The sequence below is a fragment of the Nothoprocta perdicaria genome, unplaced genomic scaffold (genome assembly GCF_003342845.1).
Source record: "Nothoprocta perdicaria isolate Ctin4 unplaced genomic scaffold, notPer1 scaffold_538, whole genome shotgun sequence".
NCBI classification, from domain to species: Eukaryota; Metazoa; Chordata; class Aves; order Tinamiformes; family Tinamidae; genus Nothoprocta; species Nothoprocta perdicaria.
The window spans coordinates 31,623-53,962 of NW_020455797.1; the positions used below are offsets into that span (position 1 = coordinate 31,623).

Below are 22,340 nucleotides of genomic sequence, written 5' to 3' on the forward strand. Positions count from 1 at the left end.
CACACGTGTCTGCAGCAACAGAGAGGAAAAAGGAGGAGAGGGTTCTCAACCCCAAAGCGTATGGCCAGCAAGAGTAAGTGTCTCAGCTGACAGCCTTGGCCTTGCAAATCTGAGTCCATGGTGGCAAAGCCCCAAAGGAAGCCTTACTGCACACATGCAGATTCACCCAAGCTGGGAGCTGCTGCTCTCTGTCACTTGACTGAGCTCTGCACAGAAGCAGCCAGGGCGCCTCTTTGCTTCACCCACACAGAAAGAAGTTGGGAATAACCCACCATCCCAGGCGGGTGCCAGCAGTTAGCTGGCTGGGGACAGAAAATGCACTACACAGCAGAGCATCTTCACTCCTGCCCCGCACAGGGAACCTGAGGGGCTCCACACAGGAGCCCACACTCAAGCGGCTTCCCGGGCACGGGCAGTGCGCACGCGCTGCGGTCCATCCTCACCTGCACTACCTCCTCCCTGCAGTCAGCAGAAGGGGCTGGGGGGTCACCCCCGCAGCCTCCCAGGAGCGGAAGCCGCCGTTACCACCCTCGCCGTTAACGGCATTAACGAGCAAGGGGAGGGAAGGGCTCCCCCTGACTCCGCCGCAACTCCCTACTTCCGGGTCGCACACCGCTACGGCAGGCGGCGAGGCCCAAACTCCCTCGCGAGAGCGCGCGCACATCGCCACCCCGGGCACGGCGCCGCGCAGCCCCTCCGCGGGCGCCCCCCCCCCCCGACACCCCCCACACCCCCCGGCACCCCCAGGGGCTTTCTCAGGAAAAGATTTGAGATTTTCACCGTACTCTGCCTCAAAGCCTGGAGCCCAACACAGGACTCCTGCCAGGGTGGAAGAACAGCCAGAACAGAGTGGCCACATTGGATCTGGGGTACAGTTGCTGCYGCAAACCCCAAAAGGAGACAGAGGAGACCCAAAACCTTATTCGAATAAAGGGAGAGTCCACCGGGCATATACCTGTGGGGTCTCTMAAGTTGCTGGAGGTCGCAGCCCCCCTTTTGTCCTAATTTCCCAGCCGAGGTGGCCCTCTSCTTTTCCCCATTGGCCAAGGGACTCAGGAGTTACAACCTTCCCGGCCCACCTACACCCAACTCCGTGCCTCCCTCCATGTGTTTGCACCTCGGGTCATCTGGCTCCTGTGTCCCCCTCACTCCAGGCTCTGCTCAGTCTCCCACCTGCCCGTGTTCCTTTGGCTCATCAGCCAGAGAAGGGGGAACAATTTCCTCCTTCCTTTGTGAAGATACAAATTTACAAACTTGTGATGTGTGTTTTCTGCTCAAGCCCAAACTTTTTGTGTTTTCCGCTCAATCCCTCCTTTTTTTTTTTCTTTTTTTTTTTTTTTCTCCAGGATATATTTTGTATTTACAGACCTCTACATTCATACACTCATCATCTTTGGAAGCATAGTGGACTCCGTATAGGTTATTAACTAACCATCTGGGCTCAATATGTCTGGCCACCCCTCCTGGATTCCCACAGACCTAACATTTATTTTCCTGACGTGCTCCCAAGCAGCGGTACAGATCTACAGAGAGTTAGCTGGAGTTTTCCATCCTGTTCTTTCAACTGAGAAGTGCAGATTTCCGGAGTCTTGGAAATCTTAACTCTGGTGATGAGTCCATCCATGCTCAGCTGTCTTGATTGATGTTGCTGCGATTAGTAACCCCTGTTAAGGTCCATGCCACTTTGCTAGCTGTGGTGCTTCTTTCCATTCTTTGACCAAGACCCAATCCCCTGGTTGGATGTTATGGACTGCAAAATCCAAGGGGAAGGTCTGTGTGAGCTGGGCTTCCTGTCGGAGAGACTTCACAAGAGAAAGTATTCTAGCCACATATTGCTTTAAATATATATCACTTATCTCCACCTTCCTACCAGGTTGGGTGTTAACGGGGTAGGGAATCCCAAACATCATTTCAAAAGAGGAACAGCTAAATGTCTCCCCTAGGTTTTATTCTTATTCTTGCCAAAGCTAATGGTAGAAGTTGTGTCCATAGCATCTCAAGTTTCTAACACCATTTTCAAAAGATGCCTTTTAATGTTCCCATTCATCCTTTCCATTTTACCAGAGCTCTGGGGATGCCAAGGGGTATGCAAGTCCCATTGAATTCCCAGGGCAGTCCTGACACCTTGAAGGATCATTCCCGTAAAATAAGTGCCTCCGCCTGAATCTATTGCCTCTGCCACCCCATATCTAGGAATTATTTATTCTAAGAACACCTTAATTACAGACTCAGTTGTTGCTGAGGGAGTCGGAAATGCCCTGGTCTGCCCTGTTAGCTGACGTACTATTACCGGAAGATGCTTAAGCCACCCTATGTGGGGCATCTCAGTAAAGTCTACTTGGTGTCGTTGGAACAGGTACGCAGCCCGGGGTCGTCCTCCCCGCATAACTTCTCTTGCAGCTCAGCCATTGGCCTTAGCACAAATCAGACAGCCCTCAATAGCCTGTTTCGCCTGAACAAAAAGACCAAGGGCAGCACAGATTTTRAGGAAGGCTTCCACCAGTCCTCTAGAGCCCCAGTGGCTTCATCTTCATGTACTGATGCTGTTCCTCAGTGAGTTAATAAGCCTCTTCCTTCCCACAGTTTTCCAAACATATGTACCACCCCATATGCATATTTAAAATCTTTCAAGATATTCATTACCTTGCCTTGGCATAATTCACAGACCCTTATTAGAGAATACATTTCTTCAGTTTAGGCTGACCGGGTAGACAGTAGCTTTCCTCCTTCTAGCAGCTCCATTCCTTTAATGACAGCATATCTTGTGGCTCTCTTCCCTTCTATTACTCATGAAGATCCATGAATATTTAAATGCATTGTCCCCATCTGACCAAAGGATACCTCTCAAATCTTTCCTAGCCCGAGTCTGGAGATCTTGGATTCTTCTCCCTCGGGGCCATTCAGGCAAGAAGCTGGGTTAAACCATCCCTTCTGCTTCTTAATTTTAAATCTTCTCATCCATTTAGAAACCCTTTTGGTTAGTAATGCTTCRCCATGGTGTGGGACCTTGACAACAAGGGATCCTCCTATGTTCAGTTTTGGCTTCAATTACCATTAGGGCCGTAGCTGCACAATTCCACAGACAGTAAGGCATCTCCTTAGCCACTAGGTCTATCATTCTAGAAAAACAAGCTCCTGGTCTTTGCATTCCTCCGTGCTCTTGCACTAAAATTCTCTTGGCATAGCCCTGCTTGACATCTACATATAATTCTTTTTTTTTTTTCCTCTGGATATGGAAGAGCTAAAGCCAGAGCCTTGTCAGTTTATCTTTTGATTTTCTAAAGCTCTGCTCCCCTTCTCGTGTCCATACCACAACATTGGGGCTGCTCTGGGCCAAAAAGTCACACAGTGGTCCAGCCAAAGCAGAGAAGTTTTCAACTCAGGCTCTGCAGCATCCTGCTAGCCCCAGGAACTGTCATCTCTCTTAGTGCTGGGCAATGGCACTTCCAAAATTCCTTGAATTCTTTCTGAGTCAAGGCATTGCAAACCTCCAGTCAAAATATGCCCCAAACCATCTGTGTCTTGCCCTCAGACACCCAACACCCTTTTTGGGTGGCAACTTCACAGTGGCTTCCTCCACCACCCTCTCTTGTTCCCCCGATAGGAGCAAGTCATCCACATACTGCAATAACTTAAATCCCAYGGGAGCGAAATTCCTCCAGTATTTTCTGCAAGGCTTGTCCAGATAGGACCAGTGCCTCGGTGTGTCCTTGTGGGAGGACTGTCCCTGTCAATTGTTGTTTTATCATAGCAGGTTGTAACACTTTCCCTCTCCTGAAATTGGATACTGATTTTTAGAGACTACCAGGCCTGGTTGCTTTAAAGTTATTTGGAGAGGTTCTATGTCTAGTTTTCCATATTTTCCTGGGAATGCTCACACTTCTGAGTTCACGTAAGCATACGTTTTATAAGGCATTTTGCACAAAATTACAATAGTTTCAGCTTATTTATCATCCCTTACAATATCAATTTGCATTCCCAATTTAGCCATCGAATCATTTCCCAGCAGATTGCAATCACAATCTGGGACAAAAAGAAAATCATACATATCAAATTTATTACTCATATCTGCATTTCTTAGATATTCATCTTTTTTTTYCCCACCCCTATAGGATCATCTAAATAAAGGAGCAGTTCTTTCTTTAATCCCCCTATATCTTGAGTGGTCAAGGGCACAACCACAAATCCAAACCTCACTGCATCCTGACCTCCCAGTGGAACCTGTCAYAAAGACATTTGCAGAACTTTTGTCTGAGCTTGAGGGGCTTTTAGCAACTCATACTGGGCTCCACTTTCYTGTTTCCAAAGGGGACAAAATGTCCCGTACTATCGCCAGAAGCAGGAGGTGCAGAAAGGGCAGGAGCTGTGGCTCCCCAGGAGTCTTTATGACAAGAAGGGGCAGGCACTGCAGGACATCCCACACGTCCCCACCTGTTCTCCCCTCCCCCTCCTCAGACCCCCGTTCTCCTTTTTCTCTTSTCCCTTTTGTTACATAGATTCCTCTAGATGTTGCCCTTGCACAATCTCTCTCTTCCGCTCTGACAAGGGATGAAAGCCTTTTCAGTATCACGGAGATACAGGCACAAAACGTAAAAAAAGACTAGGGTTGTCATCTGACCCTACAGGGGACCACCTAAATCCCCTTGGTAATTTATATTCTGGACAAAAAAAAAAATAATATTTCATCATTGTTTCCTTGATTACTTCTGAGGGAATGCACACTTATCCCAAACCGTCAACACTCTGCCCAAGGTACTATATGGGGATAAGTCGGGGTTGTCATCCTTTTTTTTTTTTTTTTTTTTTTTTTCTTTTTTTTTTTTTTTTTCCCCAAAATTCTCTTTTGACTTTCCTTTGCTGCCCTCCATAGGCACCTTTCTCAGGGTCATCACCCCTTTTGTTCCCCATTGTCCCATAGTACTCACCAGTGAGATTTCAGCAGTCCTTTCCATCGGACCCAGTCCTTTCCATTGGACTTAGCACGGCCTAGTAGTCCTTTCCATCGGACCAAGTCTGTTCTGTTGGACTTAGTGCTACTTGCTGGTCCTTTCCGTCAGACCAAGTCCTTTCCATTGGACTTAGCACTACTTAAGGGTCCCTTCCCTCGGACCGAGCCCTTTCCGMGGGACTTAGCACTACCTCACGGTCCTTTCCATCGGACCTGATACTTTCTGTTGCACTGAGACCTTTCCATTGGGCTTAGCACTAACTCGTGGTCCTTTCCATCGCACCTAATCCTGTCCGTCAGACTACTTAGGACTTCTCCAGTTCTACCTGCGGATCCCCCTGATCTGCTGCTCATCTGTCTCTGGACAGTCTCGGGAACCCAATCAGTCCTCCAGTGCCGGCTGCCATTGAAGGGAGTTGATCACCAAAAGCTTTGGTGAGGTGCGCTGTCAACTCCGATCGCCATCTCCTGTCCCCAAAAGGTGGAAGGACCCCAGATGAGCCCCCAGTTGTGCGGAAAAACCTCACTGTCGAGAACTGAATGCCCAAAAAGGAGACAGAGGAGACCTAAAACTTTATTATTCGAATAAAGGGAGAGTCCACTGGGCATATCCCTGTGGGGTCTCTCAAGTTGCTGGAGGACGCAGCCCCTTTTTATCCTGATGTCCTGACCGAGGCGGCCTTCGCCTTTTCCCCATTGGCCATGGGGCTCAGGAGTTACAACCTTCCCGGCCCACCTACACCCAACTCCCTGTGTTCCTCCATGTGTTTGCACCTCCTTTGTCCCCCTCACTCCAGGCTCCTCTCAGTCTCTACCCCCCCACTCCAGGCTCTGCTCAGTCTCCCACCTGCCCGTGTTCCTTTGTCCTGCTCATCAGCCAGAGAAGGGGGAGCAATTTCCTCCCTCCTTTTTAAAGATACAAACTTACAAACTTGTGTGTGTGTTTTCTGCTCATCTTCATTAACGAAGCCCCTTTTTAGGCTTGCCAACATCAAACCCCAAGATGAAACCACACCTGGACAAAACAAGCTACCAACATGAATGTGATCTTCGCCTGTGTGGAGTGCCAGAGAATCGCAAAGAGACGCTCTTGGATGCGGTGCAATAATTCCAAGCCAGTGCTCAGATGCTCTGCTTTCAGGAGCTGCAGAGAGGAGGCCAGATCCTGACTCTGCAGCAGTGTTTCCTCTGAAATTCAAGGACAGCAAAGTCATACCCCTCCTCACGCTCATAAGCGGAAACCAAGTCCCTTAGCTCTGACTACAAAGCCCGAGTCACAACTATTTAGGTTCCTTGCGCACATATTCCGTTCAGGAGGGATCACGTTGAAGACCCTCCTTTCGGCATAAAATCACTGCCTGAAGCCAAATTGCTGCAGTGGACTCCCCAGAAATGACACCATGGAGCCAGGTATAGGCCAGAAGACATGAGCTACTCAGTGTTCATGTGCATCCTGTTGCCTCACTACAGTTACCCCACCTCTTCAACCAGACAGGAGGGACTGTCAGCTTCTACACAGAGAGGCTGTGGCTCTTACCCAGTAGGATCTGCAGAGTATTGGTGTGCAGCTCCAAGCTCTCAATCTGCTCTTCCATGATGTCCACCCTCTCGGTGTCCTGGCTGTAGTAGCTGTACACACAGGAGTAGGCCAACACCTGAAGCAGCGCAGAAGACACTCTAAGCATCCTCTTTCAGCTTTTGAGTGGGCAAGGGAAGTAGCTGAGAGCAGCATCAAAAGAATTTAGGGAGCATCAGTGACTGAGAGAAGCCTGGTCTATGGCAGTTTGAGGAAGTGACAACACTCTACTATCACATACGACTCCTGAAGCCCTCCAAGCCCACAGCAGGAACACAACCAACTGCTTCTATTTAAGGAAATGACTCCAGGAATGCCACCAGGAGCAGCAAGCAAAGGTGATGTGCATCCTGGCAAAGGCAGGTGCTACCCTAATGAGAAGACGAAAGAGGGTCAGCCACCCCCAATCCATGTAGTGTGCATCTCTCCCAACATCAAACCTGCCCACACAAGCAAGATGTGCATTACAAAGGTGCATCCTCCTGCCTCCTTCTATGTTTTGAGAGGCAGCAAGATGTTGCAGGGCTATCCTGGCCCAGGCTTACTGCATGCACCAAGTGGCTGCACAGCTAATCATTCATAATGGGAAACCAGGGAAAGGATTTAAGGAGGAGAAGCACTATGGCTAGACCTTGCAACTGCGTCTACTACTTTTGGGACCTGCAGCTAATTCATTAACTGCCCACAAGAAAACTGCAGTGACTTAAGATTGCTCTTTCAATCCTTTTCTGCATCATCAAGGATGGAGAGTCCACAAATTCTCTTGGGTATCTTACCCCAATGTTTGATGGCACTTACAGTAAAAGACAAGATTTCCCTTTTTAGATGCTCAATTTCTTATATTTCARTTTGTGCCTGTGTCACTCTGYGCCTYGGTAAGATGCACGTGGCTGCCAGATCTCACCACTGCCACCTCTTCTTGTTAGGGAGTGGTGTCTGTTGTTACYCTCTTGACAGGGGACACGATCTTTTCTGCTCAGACACCAATACCCAGAGAAACAAATCAATCTGACTCAGCAGACACTGACAAACCACTAGAACTTTCACAGCAGGTGACCAAATTTCACAGCCYCTAATGTCTAGATGTTTTATTTAATCCTGTTTTTATGGTAGTTTGAAGGAGTTCAAGCGAAGACCCAGGTGCTGAGAGGGACCTACGGCTCCTATTGAARCTATGACAGGAAGCCTAAAAGGGAAGGGACCAAGTGTCTAGCAAAGGTCTGGGAAGAAACCCAGAAGGTTCAATCAAGAAGTCGCCTGGTTCCACACCAACACCAACAAAAAGATCTTTGAGGAAACYGCACAGACTGGGCTGAATCCAGGTGGGAGACCATGGCATGACTCCCAGCAAGGAATCCCTGGCTGGAGAATGGGAGAAGACATCCAAAAGAATAGGCTCATAAGGAACTTGAGAGAAGAGAAACAAAGTAGAGACTAAACCTCAGCAACCTTTCAGGAATAGCATTCTCGAGGCTCAGAGAAACACTTAGATGCACTAGCACTATGCTCCTTTGTTGATGTTACGCTTTCTTGGATATCTGCTATTAAGGATGGCCAGAGACTGCAAATACTGCTGGGCAGAGGCCCAGTCTCCTCCAATTCTCACACTGCCTTTTATAGCAATGGGAAGGGGAAAGCGACCGAGAGGCGCTGTTGGTTCAGCTGCAACGTAAACTAAGACCTGGGGCCTCCCCTGCTGGCACCGTAGGTAACCCTGGTTCAGCAGGTGCAGGACAGCACGTCCACACTGTGGCAGCAGAAGCTCAGAAACTGCAGGCCAGGGCCCAAGCCGCCCTTCTGACAGGCATCCATCACCTGCAGCGGTGACAGAGCCTGCTTTACGCTGCCGCGCAGCGCCCCTGCGCCAGCAGACGGTCCCCCAGGTAGTACCTGCCACAGCCACCAACATCAGCACAGCGCCGGCCTCAGCCCCGCTCCAGCCCCACAGCCTCAGCCACCCACCAGCTGCCAGCGCTGGCCTGGCCGCCCTCGAGCCACACGCACACACGGGCCCCTCACCGGTAGAAGTGCTCAAAGGAATGGCTGAGCTCCAGGCCACAGAGGATGACAAAGGGCTCCAGGAGCCGCTGCAACGACCCCGTGCTGCCCGTGATCCCGCGCAGCTCCCGCACCTGCCCGTCCAGATAGCSGGCAAAGCGCTCGCTCACCTGCAAAGGGACAGGGACGGCTGAGGAGGGGCCCCCATGACACGACTGGGCAGGGGCCGCAGCCCTGAGCTGCGACAGAGCTGGGGACCCCCTACACCCTGCACAGGGGCTGCTGTTGGGGACCCTTTCCACTCCCTGCGCAGGGGCCTGGGGTGTCCCCAACAGCAGCAGCCCCACACAGGGGTTGTGTCCCCAGCAGCAGCAGCCCCGCACAGGGGTTGTGTCCCCAACAGCAGCAGCCCCTGTGCAGGGGTTGTGTCCCCAACAGCAGCAGCCCCGCACAGGGGTTGTGTCCCCAACAGCAGCCCCAGTGCAGGCAGGCGCCGGGCCCGGGGCAGGCAGCAGCCAGCACTGACGGCACCGAGGGCTGCAGCGGGGCTCCCAGCGCAGGCGGCTGCCCTGAGGCGGGGATGATGGAGGCAGCCTGAAGCCCCTCAGGGATGCAGGCCCAGAGAGCTGCCGCAGCCCAGCCTGGGCAGGGCTCCGTGCGAGGGCCAGGCTCCCCGGCCCTGCTCAGACTCACGTGCAGGGCAGCCGGGAAGGAAAGGTGCAGCAAGGCACCCGCAAAGCCCTGCGCCAGGGCCAGCGCAAAGGCAGCCTGCTGCCCGAAGAGCTCTGCTGTGGCCCTGTGCAGGCGCCAGTACAGCCCGCAGTATCTCTCCACGACATCCGGTGCCCGCCACGCCACGTCGAGGAACCGCTGCACCTGTGGGGCATGGGGAAGAGGTGTGAGCCTGTAGCGGGGAGCTCCTGGGCCTGGCCCACGACTGCAGAGGCTGACGCGGGCAGAGAGCAGCCCCAGCAGCCGCTGCGCAGCCAGCAGAACCTGCTGCCAGATGCCCAGGAGCTGCTCACCTCCTGCTCGTTGCTGTGGGCACTCCGGGAGGACAGACAGGGCTCAACGCACTCATGCCACGGCAGCACGTCCTCCTGGTACCCGTCCAGAAACTTGTTCAGGATCCTGCAGGAGGGAGGAGGTCACTGAGGCAGCAGACACAGGCAGAGGAAGCCCCGGCCCCTGCTCCCCCAAGGCGGCTGGCACCTCATGGAGGTGGAAAAGGGGCTGCCCTCAGTGGCTCCCCACTCACTGCGCTGCCCTGCCATTGCTGCACCCCCAGCAGCGCCGGCATRTGCTGCAGAGCCCCAGGCTCTGYGACAYCCRCACCAGCCYGTGGAGCTGCCTCGGGACCCACCTGAGCACGCTGAGGCTCGCGGCCCTCTCTGCGGCCAGCAGCCGGAGACTGCGCAGCAGCAGCGCGAAGCACTCGCGGTCCTGCAGCAGCGCGGCCATCTGGCCCGTGGGGACACGGCCCTGGCAGCAGAGCTGCCTCTCCAGGGCCACCAGAGCCTCCCTGCAGAGATCGCCCTGCCCCAGGCTGCCCATCAGCATTCGCACATCCATGTCTCCCAGCTCCAGCACCAACTCATCATTGGCCAGGGCATGCAGATCTAAACTGTGGGCCAGAACCAGGTTGTGCTCTGCTGTCCAAGGGCAGGACGGTCACCTGGGGGCAGGCAGAAGCCCTCCATGTGGCAGGTACCATGCTTCTCACCTTCAAGCACGTTCCCTCCTCCAAACCCACGCCACAGGGTTCCTCCAGTGCAGCACTGCACAGTGGACTGCGTCCTGCTCTGTGTCATCATCTGCGACACAGGCTGGTCCCTTATGCTTCAGAGTCTCCCATCCATGCCCCACTGCTGGTTTGGATTTCTCCATGCCCACACCATCCTCTGGCAATCAACCCTGTTCCTTCATTTTTACAAAAAGACAAGAACCCGTATCTGTGCACAAAATGATAACATTTATTGAAAGAGTATTTTTTTTTTAATACAAAAGAAAGCTCTGTACATAGTACTGTGATTACTTCCACATCCTTCCAGAAACACAACCCTGGAAACTGGAAAAAATACCCCCCTACACACAAACATACATTGATATGCACACACACTCACTCATGCACACACGCACACAATCCCCAAACCAGTAAAATGAACTAAAAATGTTACCACACAATAAATGTAATTTCGTCCCTGATAAACAAGTGTTCTTACAAGTCTGCACTTAAATAAAATACACCATTAGCGTTTAACCAGCAGTTACCTTTTGGGAGCCAGAGGGGAGAGACCGCACAACATCACATAACAGCAGGGCTGCCCCTGCCATTCCGGCCCAGCAGCCCTACTCCACTGTGCTAGCAAAGGCAAAGCAAAGTTAGGTCATCTCAATCTGCTGATAGAAAGTATAGCACAAACTCAAATCCTGTTTTCTCCCTGGGTAAACTCCTACGTAGCCACCTCCTGCCTTTTTGTTTGTTTTCCTCCCCTCTTCTCCTCTCTCTGTCTCTCCTTTGGAGGTGTCATTGAGCAGCTCCCATGCAGCTCAGACCGGCTTGGGGCATCACACAGCAAGCCCTTGSTCCCCGCTGCAGGACACGAGGCATGAGTAAGGACGTGAGCAACGCTATAAAAGGGAGGCAGCACATGGTGTCATCATCACTGGTCAGGCCACATGGCAGCCCAAGGCTCACGGACTATTCTGGAAACTGCCTTGGCATGGGGCACTAGGAAAGGCCTTGTCCTTTTATGAAAGAATAGCCCCAGCAGGAGAGGTTACCTGCATGAGGAGCATACAGGGAATAGGGATCAGCCCCACAGAGCCCAGAGAGAAGCAGGGGTGCCCACAGCCCCATAGGCAGCTGTGAACAACACTGCTGCAGACCGGAACATGCAACATTCCCCAAGACGGGGACGGATGGGGCCACCAGGCACTCTGCGAGCCCCTCATTCTAAAAAGAGCAGGCTACCTGCTTCAGCTTCACTCACCTCCCACCCATTCATCCTGACGTCTCAGGTATGTGTACGAGCCCTCAGCACAGGGAAGAGGAAAGCAAACATCTACCTCGGTCCCTGGCACATGCTGGTGGGCAGAGAGCGCAGCTTAAACGCTAATGCTGAAGGAACATTATTCAAGGTTACAATACAAACTCAAAAACAAGGCCCTTTCCTGTCTCCACACCCGCCCACCCACCCCTCTCCCCTCCCAACAGTACAAACCCCATGAAAACTGTACAGGAGCCAAACTTTTATTCCTTAAAGAATTACATAAATACTGAGTTTAACACTTAGAAAAATAAAGTCTTTTTTTTTTTCAAGGCTTCTTTTGTCTTTAACTTAAAAAAAAGTTACAGTAGCTGCTCTTTCCCCTAAGGATTCAGCAGCTTCTCTCACTTGATCACTCTCCCTCCAGGGACAGGGCTAGGTAGCAGAGCCACTTGCAGCAACTTCCCTGTTGGAGCAGGCACGCTCCCATCCCTCTTCCCCTAGCCCTGCCGTGCTGTGCCTACCCAAGGTGTTGCAACTGCCCCTCCACAGCCCCGGAAGGCCAGCGGCCCCCGCAGTGACCAGAGGAAGCACTGCCACCTTCCCAGCGGCTTGGTGCCCCGTGGGCTCTTCTTTATGACACTTGGGTTGCTTCTCCACCTTTTATCAGACGGAAATTTAGGAAGCGCTGGCCAGAACTGCAGGGGAATGCGGGTGATGCTCAGATGCATCCCCCCCCGCCAGATATAACGTAGACTACGCTGCTCGCAGTGTGGGTCAAGACAAGAGCGTGGGGCTGGGCTGGCTGCAGAGTGCAACCAAAGGTCTCTGGGGAATCCTCGTGGTACTGGGCACCGCTCTGGCGGTGCAAGGACGGCAGAGCGGTTGGCTGTGCCCCTGCTGGGCAGCCCACCAAGGAGGCACCGAGGGCTGAGGCTCGCTGTAGTGCATACAAGGGCAATGAGGCCCCAGGCTGCAGGTAGCACCTGCCTGAGGAGCCCCCCACCTCTGTCCAGGGGGAGCACGCACGGGCTGAGCCTGCCATGCACAGCAGAGCTGAGCACCCTTTCCCAAATGAGCTGCTGCAGCCAGGACRTGTCACCCCTCCCAAAGGCACATTGCTGAGGCCAGCAGCACAGCCTTAGCCCATGCCACTTTGGGCTGCAGCCTGCGGGACAGACATGGGCCCGAGGCAACTTGGAGCATCCTGAAGGATGCCAAAGACTCCAAGTGGGAATGGCCCGCGGGATTTATTTACAGCGCAGAGCACGCCCTACTCATGAGGGACAAGTTTCTTTGGCTGGCGTGAGACTAGCGCGGCTATCGCAGCATCCAGACGCCCCCCCAAGCCTGGCCCCAGCACGGCTCCACCCTTGGTGTGGGTCCAGCAGCCCCACACATGTGGCCCATGTGTTTGGGGAGGGCTGGGGGATGTGTGCGTGCGTGTGTGTGTGCATGTGTAGGTGAAGGAAACGTGAAAAGGCAACAATAAATAACTGGTGCAGTCTGTACGAGAAGAAATTGCTGCTGGCACCGGTGTGACAGGCCAGGGACAGCACAAGGCCAGCAGCAGAGGCCTCACTCACTCTTGGTGCCATGTGAGGTGTCCAAGTTGACCACCTGCAGCTCCGTCAGGCTACTGCCACTGCTGCTCTGCTGCCCGATGACAGCCATCTAGGGAAGAGAAGGGAGGAAGGAACACTGAGGCTGACATGCCCTCCGGCCACGCACACAAGCAGCCAGGGTGGCATTGTCCCTCCAGGCACCCCGTTGAGGAGGGAGAATTGAGGTGGCAGCAGGCAGCATTCCCACATCTCAGAGACCTTAGGACCTGCCCAACCCAGGTGCCCAGGTCTGGGAAGGATGTGCAAGCCGGGAGAGAGCAGGGTCAACATTGCTCTGYATGGGGAACAAGGACACCCCTCTCAACATCCACAAGCAGCGCTCTGCACCTACCTGGTGAAGCTGCACAGCTGAGACTGGGATCTGAACAGTGCCTGAGGGAGCCGTCAGGAACACCTGGGGAACGCCACCTGCTATGGACAGACCAAAACAAGAATCACACTGTCCTTTAAGTAGTGCTCCCCTATGTGGCCTTTACTGAGCCTTTCCCCCGAGCTCTGTGAAGCTTCACAAGGGGGAAGGTGCCTGTTTGCATACACTAAAGCATCCCAGTTGAAAGCCACATGCACCATTTTTCCAAATGCTGACATAAAGAGGCTCAAGTCCCCAGTGCAATTGTCACCTGCATGGCCTCATTATGCTTCATCACATCACACAATTCACATCCTTTCCAGAACAGCYAGTATGGCTGCTTCCAGCTCCTTCCTGCTGCCAGCCCTCCATTACACCCACCCACCGTGGCCACCCTCACATCTTCATAGGCAAACAGCTCAAGCAATCCCTTGCACAGGAGAAGGGCAGGGGATCTAAAAGAACATCTCAAGCATCACCCTTGCCATGCCTTGCTAGGACCACTTCGCCGAAAACCCCTGGCAATAAACATGTAACATTTCTATACATAGGGGAGCATCACTCCACAGAGCTTACCCTGATCCTGGCTGTGGGACACCTGCATGGCTGAGGGCGCCTGCGAGAAAGCGTTGAGGACTGCAAGCCCACCATCCGCAAGGCCAGACGTGGGCGCGTACATCACCGCGTGTGGACTGGGGTACATCATGTGACCACCCACCGTGGTTGGCACGGACGACGTCATGATGGTTGCTGGGAGGGTCACTGACACCAAGACACGTTGTAAGCCACAGGAAAGGAATGCTCCACGTGCACATCCACTCAGMATCCCTCCCTCAGCTACTACATGCCCCCAAGGCCAGCTCCAAGACACCTTTTGGCACTGTGCTCTGGGGAGCAGAGACACCAGTCTTGTTCTCCCAAGCTCCTAGGGAAAACCCCAGGCAAAAGGCARGTAGGAGAGCTCAAATCTCATCCTGTGTCAGTGAGGATGAGAGGAAGAAAAAGCACAGTAGCCAAATARCCTAGAATCTAATTCAAACCATAACATGCATCTCCTAACAAGGCTTTAATAAAGCTGTGGAAYCAGGTTCAGCTCCCACTTAGGCTTTGCTAAGAGGAGCTGTCCCCTGCACATGAAGTTATAATCTCAAGCAGCTTAGCCCTAAGAAACAGGGAACCCACAGGAACTGGGCAGACTAGAGCAACTTGTACTACTGCTCTCCAGACACATGCTGCAAATAAGAGCAGGTGACAGATATGGAGAACTCCAGCAACCCCATATGAAGCATCCTATCTACAGCAACATCTGTCTAGGTGTAGCATTCCCAGGGGCAACAGGAATATTGTGTTTCCAGGTACATTAATTTCAGGATAAACACCACCAAGAAAGCTGTCAGAAAGGTTGGACAGAATAGGGCTGAGAAGAAGGGTGGGCAGGCAGCAGACACAAGGTCGATGGTCCACACGAGGCTGCTACCAGCAGCAGTCAGGAAAGAAGATAGAAGGAAGCGATTGCAAAGCACTGATTACCTGTTCCGCTAGAAGAGGTCTGAGTAAGATCAGTGCTGCTGTCACTGGAAGGGGACATCTGCTGCGGTGCCTGGTGCACCTGTATCGCTTGGACTGGGACCTGCTGAGCCATAGTACCACCTGGGGAGAGAAAGCAGCCCTTGAGCCCGCATATCAAGGCAGGTGCTCTGGGCTTCTGCATGGGCCCTTTACACCTCCCCAGTCCCAAACAAGCCACTGTAGCTTGCACTGGGGAAGGGCAGTCAAGGGCAGCACRTGTCAGAAATAAGGCTCTGCCCTCAAAAGCTCCCCTTTGCTGGCACACAGGAGCCAAGGAGGGGCTGGCTATCCTTCAGGCCTCCTCCTTGGAAAGGCAACTGCAGTGTTTCATCAACTCCCAGGAATGATTCTGGCATATACAGACCTCCCCATCTTTGCCAGACTCGCCAGGGCACAGCACAGAAGACCTTGGCATGCCAGAAGGTGATGAGAGGCACGGGCCTCCAGTGCCAAGCAGAACAGAACTTTGTTAGCCAGCAAAGATCAGGCAGGAGTGTCACAAAAACTGCAAGAGCATAAATGCCCAGGCCAGTAGGGCCCTACAACTTCCACACTCAGGTTCTGTCTCCAGAGAGAAGAACAAGGTACACAGGAGAGCAGAGACAAGGACACCTCACCCAGGGTGGGCATTTGCCCACACACCAGAGAAAAAATTCATGATCCTCACAGCTCCCAAGGACTGCAATGGAAACGCAGCCCCTGTTGTGCAGGGCCGCGCTGTCCACTTGCTTCTTTAAGGACTTTGGGAAAGCACACAGGAGATTCATTGCCTCAAGTAAAAAGAGTTAGGACATGAGAAACAGCGCCTCGTGGTACACACGTCACAGCTTCCCCCACAAACAGGAGTCTAGCACCGTGGTCTGAATCTGCGACTGGGAATACACCATGCCCTAGCACAACATTCAGATGATCTCGTCTTTGCACGACAAGGAATTCCTATAGAGGATAACGCACACACAGGACAGCACAACAMCACCTTCCCTTCCAGCGCTCTGGGTCTCTCCTGACCCATCTCCTGCACTGTGGTTCATTGACTGACCACAAATCTGTGTCCAACCACAAGGGCAGCTGCTCAGAGCCAAATGTCAGCACACAACCAATGTTCACAGAACATCTGAGCCCCCGTGGGCTCCCACTGTCACTTCTCCCAGTCATACAGCTCAACTGAGGGTATGGCTCCACCAACAAGCACATATCCTCAACCTTCAGAGCCAGGGTAAATCTTGGGGGCAGAAGATGGTCAACCTGCTGCTCCCCTTCATCTGCATCCTCTAGGAAGCTGTTCCTGCCTTCCCATCTCTCCCCCTAGCCCACAGCCCTGGTGTTCTCCTCCATACTTCTGTCTCTGCTGGGATCAGCTCTCTAGCCAGGGCCTGGCACCCTCCCCAGGGGCATTCCCATACCCCCACCTTAAGCAAGGGGATGAGAAGCGAGTGCTGACCTGTCAGCGACACGATCTGCCCTCCAGCTCTGGCAGGGAAGCGGAAGACTGTCTGCTGTGCCTGCTGCAGCTGTCCAGCCGTACCCGCAATCGCCTGGCCCTGCTGCTGACTGGAAAGAGCCAGGGAGTGCGGCTGTAACTGAGTGAGAGGAATGGTAGGGGTCCCCGGAGGAAGGGAAGCACCTGCCGAAAGGAGGGAGAAAGAAAGGCTTTGTCACCAGCAGCTCTTTTCACTCCCTCCCGGCTCCTTGGTGCTGCCCTGGGATCCCAGCTCAGCTCCCTGCCATCGTGCCACTCCCAGCAACAGGGCCAGCTAACACTCCCCTGCTAACAATTCCTACACCTCCTCCAAGCAAGAGGACCCAGCTTCACCCTACGGCAGCAGCCACTCTACCTCCACCAGCCGCTCGGTATCCTCTCCTGGGAAGGGCAGCAATGCCCTCTGTGTAGCATGATAGATGGACACAATCTTCAGCCTTGACACACACTGACCTGACATGAGGGTGAAGCCGGTTGGTATCTGCATGAGGCCCCCTGATGTCACTGCGCTGGCTCCAGTAGTCTTCAGCACTGTTCCATTGGCACTGGTGACAGCATTGGGGCTGAGGCTGGCAGATACAGGCGCCAGGTAATTAGTGATGGGAAACGAGGGGCCACTGCTGACCTGCATGGAGGTCGATGTGGTTGGGGCTGTCTGGATGGTGGATGTCGTCCCTGGCAGGTTGGTGACTGTGAATGCTGGCTTCAGCGTGTCCTATAGGATGAGACAAGATGGTGAGAAYTCAGCCCAGGCCCTTGGTCCACTCAACATCTGCCAACATGGCCAAGCCAGACTCTGTAGGTTGAAATTCATTCCCAAGCAATAGACATAGCTCACTGCAAACACACAGAACAGATAGGAGTCACTTGAGCAAACATGAAGAGACTGTGCCCAACAACATAAGCAAAGCTGGAGACAGCTCAGTGTCAATCTTGGATGCAAGCCCAGGGCTGCATGGGTCCCCTGAGAAACCTCCTTACAAGATATCATGGGACAGAGCAACCCTTTCCCTCCCCAGGCACCCAGGAGTCCCCTTGATCTGTCAGAAGGAACAGCTGCTTTTGGGTCCCAAGGAGGCAAGAGCAGCCCTTGCAGGAACAGGAGGCTCAAAGGCAAACACAAGGGCTCCTGTCAGGAAAACACAGCCACTTCCCTTAGAGCAGGAAACACATGGCTAAAAGCAAGCCAAGAACTGTCTCTTAAGGGCAACAGTGAGCCGCACATGGAAAGGGACTGAGCCAATCTCAAGCACCAAGGACACCAGCAAGGCCCAAAATGCAGCCCTGACATCTACTTTGGCAGGCTCCAGGCAAGGCCTCCAAACAGCTCCAAGAATGAAGGTAGAATGTGGATAAGAAATAGCACCTGGACCACCAGCAGGACCCAGGCACAATGCAAGTGCTTCCAAGGGATCTCACACATGAGTTACAACCAGCTACTGTCCCACAGTCATGCTGGGCCTAACATGCCCCCTTCCCTCACATCCTCTTTTGGATACTCAGGGTCCCCTGAGACCCCTCTCCCATCCCACTCAGCTAGCCTGCATTGCCAAGACACCGGTCCACCTTCCATCCATCATAGGAGCACAGGCGGCAAGGATCTGCCGTCCCCAGGCCTCAGCACAGCCGCCAGTGCGCCTGGGAAGGGTTAAGGCCACTGTGCTCCCACCCCTACCCGCTGCAGGCTGGTGGGCCCATCTCTCCCACGTGCTACGCCTTGTTCCCAGCTTGTCAAGCTGCCAGGAACGAGGAATTCACAGCTCAACGAACAGCTAAAAAAGGGAAGGCAGCCCATTTTGGACGGGGAGAGCCAATCCCGGGCACCCAGCYCTGCCCCAGGGAAGGAGGAGAGCAGAGCCCCCTCCACCTTGGCACCACAGTCCCCACAGTCTGAATTAGAAAAGGCATGTGATAAAGGAGCAAGGCAGACACACTTTCCATGAGCTCAACCGCATCCTCCCACTATCCTGCACAGACCATGGAGACTGCAAGAATCCTCCCCACCCAGGTGACAAGGTACCCAAGGCAGGACACACGTTTCCAGCTGGAAAAGCCAGGCATGCTCATCTGCACACTCTGCCCCACAGCTGAGCACTCCTGAGACAGAGTCCCCAGTCAGCCCTGCCTCTCTGTGTGCCCCCACACTACATCCTCCCAGGGAAGAAAGAGGCATCCCAAAAGATCCATGGGGACCCACTTTGGTGGATCACCAAGACTCCCTTCAGACATGACAGCAAACCCTAGCAGAGTCATGAAAGCAGAGCTGCTCAGGCAGGAGGCCACRGCAACAGGCTCCAGTAACTGTCTGCCCCACACTGCCGCAGGTTCCTCCCACCTCTGCCAAGTTCCTCTTGGACGGCCGTGATAGCTCTCAGGGGAATTAGAGCAGTTCACAGGGTCAGACTCCACTGCCTCTCCCCACAGCCAGCCTGGTACATCTAGGAGCCCTGAACACCAAGCCAAGCTCTCCACCAGCACTTTTCAAAGCCCAGGCCACATGTACAAAGGCAGCTGGCAACAGGATCCAAGCCTCTGCAGCAAGGCCATGGGATACCCCCAGCTGGGATCACCAAGAGATCCACAGACAATCCCGACACAGCAAAGCAGCCCTGAAGGCCCTCCCCTTGCCGAGGTMTCTGCCTATCAACCCACCCCACTTCAGAGCTCACTGAAAGCTCTGGTTTGCAGAACAAGACTGAGGAGCTGGGTCACAAAGGGGTGCAACACAACCAGGGGAGATGTCTATACCAGGCCCACAGACCCATGGAGGGGATGAGAGAGCACATCCCAGGCCAGCCCCGGTCCTGCAGCAGGGCTCCAGGCAGGTCCTCTCTCCATGAGCAAAGCAGTCCTACTCCAAGACCATGGCTCACAAGGGCTGCTGGGGATGGTGCTGATCAGTACCCACCAACATCATTACCTGGGCTCCACCTCCTGCCTCATGCTGTACAAAGTCCCACCTCCCTGCCATCCCAAAATGGGTCATCAGAGCAGGGCTTTTACTCCAGTCCTGAGCTCTTGAGCTCTCTCCAAAATCCCCTCCTAAACATAGCAACATTGAATGCATCACTTGTGGGTGCTCCTTCCTTTGGACTCTTCGAAAGACCACACGGGTCAGAGCCCCACAGCTGTGTCGTCTGGGCATAGCTGCTCTTTGTGGCACAGCATCACCCAGCTCCCGCTGCTACACCAGCGGTCCAGCTGCTTAATTCCCTGCCACCTTGTCCAACACAGCACCTATAGACCTGCCCCACATCCCATTTGCTTCTCAAGAGGAATATGAGGCCTCTTGAGGTGTGGGTCCACCCACAGGCTCCCTTTATCTTTACAGGGCTCTTTGGTCTGTCTCAACAGAGCTGATCTCCACAGGAATGCCAAGCCAGACTCCCAGCCTCACAGCAACCACAGGGCTCTTCCAGCACTACACCATGTGCCAGCCACATCCACAAGATGCAACCACACATGCCACAGCAGGCATCACACAGCCCACAAGCCAAGAGATGGAGTCCATGGGTCACCAAGCAGAAAGAAGGTGGAGAGCAGCCATGCTCACAAGACTTCCCATGTAGACGAGCTGCCCCAAGAGCAGCTTTCTTTGGGAGGTCAATTAGCAATTCTGCCAGGGAAGTTTWAGGAGCCACCTTGTGGACCAACCATCCCACGGGATGGGTCAGCTTCGGGAACCAACCTTTCAGGTTAGTTCCAATGCATAGAACCTGCCTCATCACAAGAGGCGCAGAGGGCTCATTTGCCTTTCCTTACGGGAAAAGCCAATAGCTCCAAGTGCTTACAAACATGTGCTGCCATGGACTGCAGATGCACATGGCAGCCTCTCTGCAACACTAGAAACAATGCCCAGGGGCTGTCTTTAGCACTACTGGCAGCACAGAGACATCAAACACTTTTGGGCTACTGCATGGCAAAGCTGCTGTTACTCCTACATGGGGCTACATGGAGCACAACGCCAGCCAGAGGAACTCCAGCTCACAGGAGGGTTTCTTTGCATGAAGTCCAACACTCGGCCCATGAGAACCAGTTCAACAGAGCTGCAGCAACTCACAGTACCCCAGCTGCACTCCACACAGCGCCCAGAAGCCACAGGACCAATATCAGCTCATCCCAGCCTTTTGGTGCCAGCACCTGCAGGCCCACACACCAGGCTGCAAAGTGGGGACAAGTGAGACAGACTGGCCACAGAAGCAGCACACATGGACAAAAAGACACCCAAAATTCCTGTTCCAAGACATGACTGGTATTATCCCAAGCCAAAAGGGGTCAGTGGCCAGCTCAACACCAGCAGGCACCATCACGGCACCCAGGGCAAAGGCCCACGAGTGACGTGGGCAAGCAAGAGTCGGCGCCTGCAGGGACATCAGGCAGAGAGCAGAAATGCTCTGTCCAGCCAAATGTTTCCATTCCCCATGTCCTCCCTGCCCCCTTCCAAAACAGCACCAAAGCAAGAGACAGCTGCAGCTTATAAGGAATGTGAGGGGCCCTGCCAGGGACTCTGCTGAGGGAAACCAGGCCTTATAAGGCCATGGAGGCAGAATCAAATTTTTATCAATGAGTGCAACAGCATGGAGACGCCCAGGGAGAGATAAGGGTGCCGGGAGCTGCCCAGGAGGTGGGCTGTGGGGGAACCTTGCTGCAAAGCCACCTGCCGCCCACCTCCCTGCCCCCTGGATCACTGCCAGGCAAGGCAAGGAGCCAGCCCCAGGAGGACACAGCAAGCTTTCCGGAGTTGCAGCTGAACACAAGTTCTATCCTTGGTCTTCCAAGGTCTGGAGACGTTCAGGGCTCTCAGCTTGGGCCCACACCACCCCAGGGTGCTTGGCCACGCTCCTGGGTGCAGGGCCATTACCTTGGTCTCCCCACTGCTGTCCGACTCCGACACCTGGTAGGTAAGGTCCGTCTCCTCAAAGCCTGTGGCGCTCATGCGTTGGTCAGTGGTGGGATCTGAGCGCGGTGGCGAGTCCGGGGAGTTGAGACACGTCTGAATCAGTGCTTTCCCCGTCTCACTGGTGATCATGGGCTGCAGCTTCCGTGTAGCAAAGGTATACACGTGGCCTGTCTCACTGGCCACCAGCAGCAGAACTTGGGTGCCTGTCAGCGTGGAAAGCTCGTACGCCTGCCAGAGCACAAGGGGAGAACCAAGGGGAGTCATGGAGAGCTGGGACAACACAAGACATGAGACCCCACCACACTCCTACTTGCGCTCATGCCACTTCTGGTCCCCCAATCGCTACTCAGGAAGCCATCCTGCCCTGCAGGCTGACACATCCCATTGCAAGTTCCCACCTCCCTTAGCACCCTCTTGGTGGAGGTGTATGCCAAGGGATCACAGGAAGAGTCTCCCYCGGCTACTTCCAGGACAGAGGTTGCCTCAATGCCGAGCATCCCACTTGCCTGCACGGGCGCCGCTGCTCTCATCCCCTGGGAACAGGCTGCCCGCGCTGCCTGGCAAGAGCAGCACACAGGGCTGCGGAGCCCACCCGCCCCCGGCTGCCCCCAATCCGCGCCGCAGGCCGGACACGGCTCTGCTGGGCAAGGATGCGGCCCCGCACACGGATGCTCCGAGCACCCGCGGGCCGGTAACACCGCCGGCTCCCTCCGTGCCCCGCGGCACCGCCGCAACCGATGGCCCCGCGGAGGAGGCGCACGGCGAAGCGGCGCGGGGCCGGGGAAGCCCCGGGCCCTTGGCCAGAGACCCCGCTGCCAGCGGCGCCGGCTCCGGGCCCGGCTGCCGGGAAGGCGCCGCCGTTTCCGGGCCTGTCCTGGGCGCCCGCCCCGTCCCGCCCGGCCCGG

General features: G+C 54.3%; 2 protein-coding genes and 1 long non-coding RNA gene across 5 annotated transcripts in view; all 3 read right to left on the reverse strand.

Annotated features, from left to right (window-relative positions):
* The window catches only part of CUL9 (cullin 9), a 31,122-nt gene extending 24,469 nt beyond the window's left edge, over positions 1-6,653 (reverse strand). The window contains exons 1-2 of the mRNA XM_026048368.1: positions 6,486-6,653; positions 5,964-6,136 (exon numbers count right to left, since the gene is read on the reverse strand). Coding sequence (XP_025904153.1) covers positions 5,964-6,136; positions 6,486-6,633 — 321 coding nt within the window. The 5' untranslated portion in view covers positions 6,634-6,653. The remainder of the gene's footprint in view (positions 1-5,963; positions 6,137-6,485) is intronic.
* Positions 6,654-8,382: 1,729 nt separating this feature from the next.
* On the reverse strand, positions 8,383-9,378 carry LOC112955104. The gene is made up of 3 exons (XR_003250832.1): positions 9,216-9,378; positions 8,544-8,692; positions 8,383-8,414 (listed from the first exon to the last, which is right to left on the reverse strand). It is a non-coding gene; the product is annotated as an uncharacterized LOC112955104 (long non-coding RNA).
* A 1,290-nt stretch (positions 9,379-10,668) lies between these two features.
* Positions 10,669-21,669, reverse strand: SRF (serum response factor). Of its 3 annotated transcripts, XM_026048369.1 has the most exons (7): positions 21,397-21,669; positions 16,989-17,250; positions 16,497-16,679; positions 15,017-15,136; positions 14,063-14,248; positions 13,469-13,548; positions 10,669-13,186 (listed from the first exon to the last, which is right to left on the reverse strand). In XM_026048369.1, exons 1-7 carry the CDS (start codon positions 21,562-21,564, stop codon positions 13,091-13,093), a joined length of 1,095 nt encoding a protein of 364 aa, XP_025904154.1. In that variant the 5' UTR covers positions 21,565-21,669; the 3' UTR covers positions 10,669-13,090. The 3 variants fall into 3 exon arrangements, with proteins under 3 accessions (XP_025904154.1, XP_025904158.1, XP_025904155.1); XM_026048373.1 differs by lacking the exon at positions 16,497-16,679 and having other exon boundaries at positions 13,469-13,545; XM_026048370.1 differs by lacking the exon at positions 16,497-16,679.
* Positions 21,670-22,340: the final 671 nt, after the last annotated feature.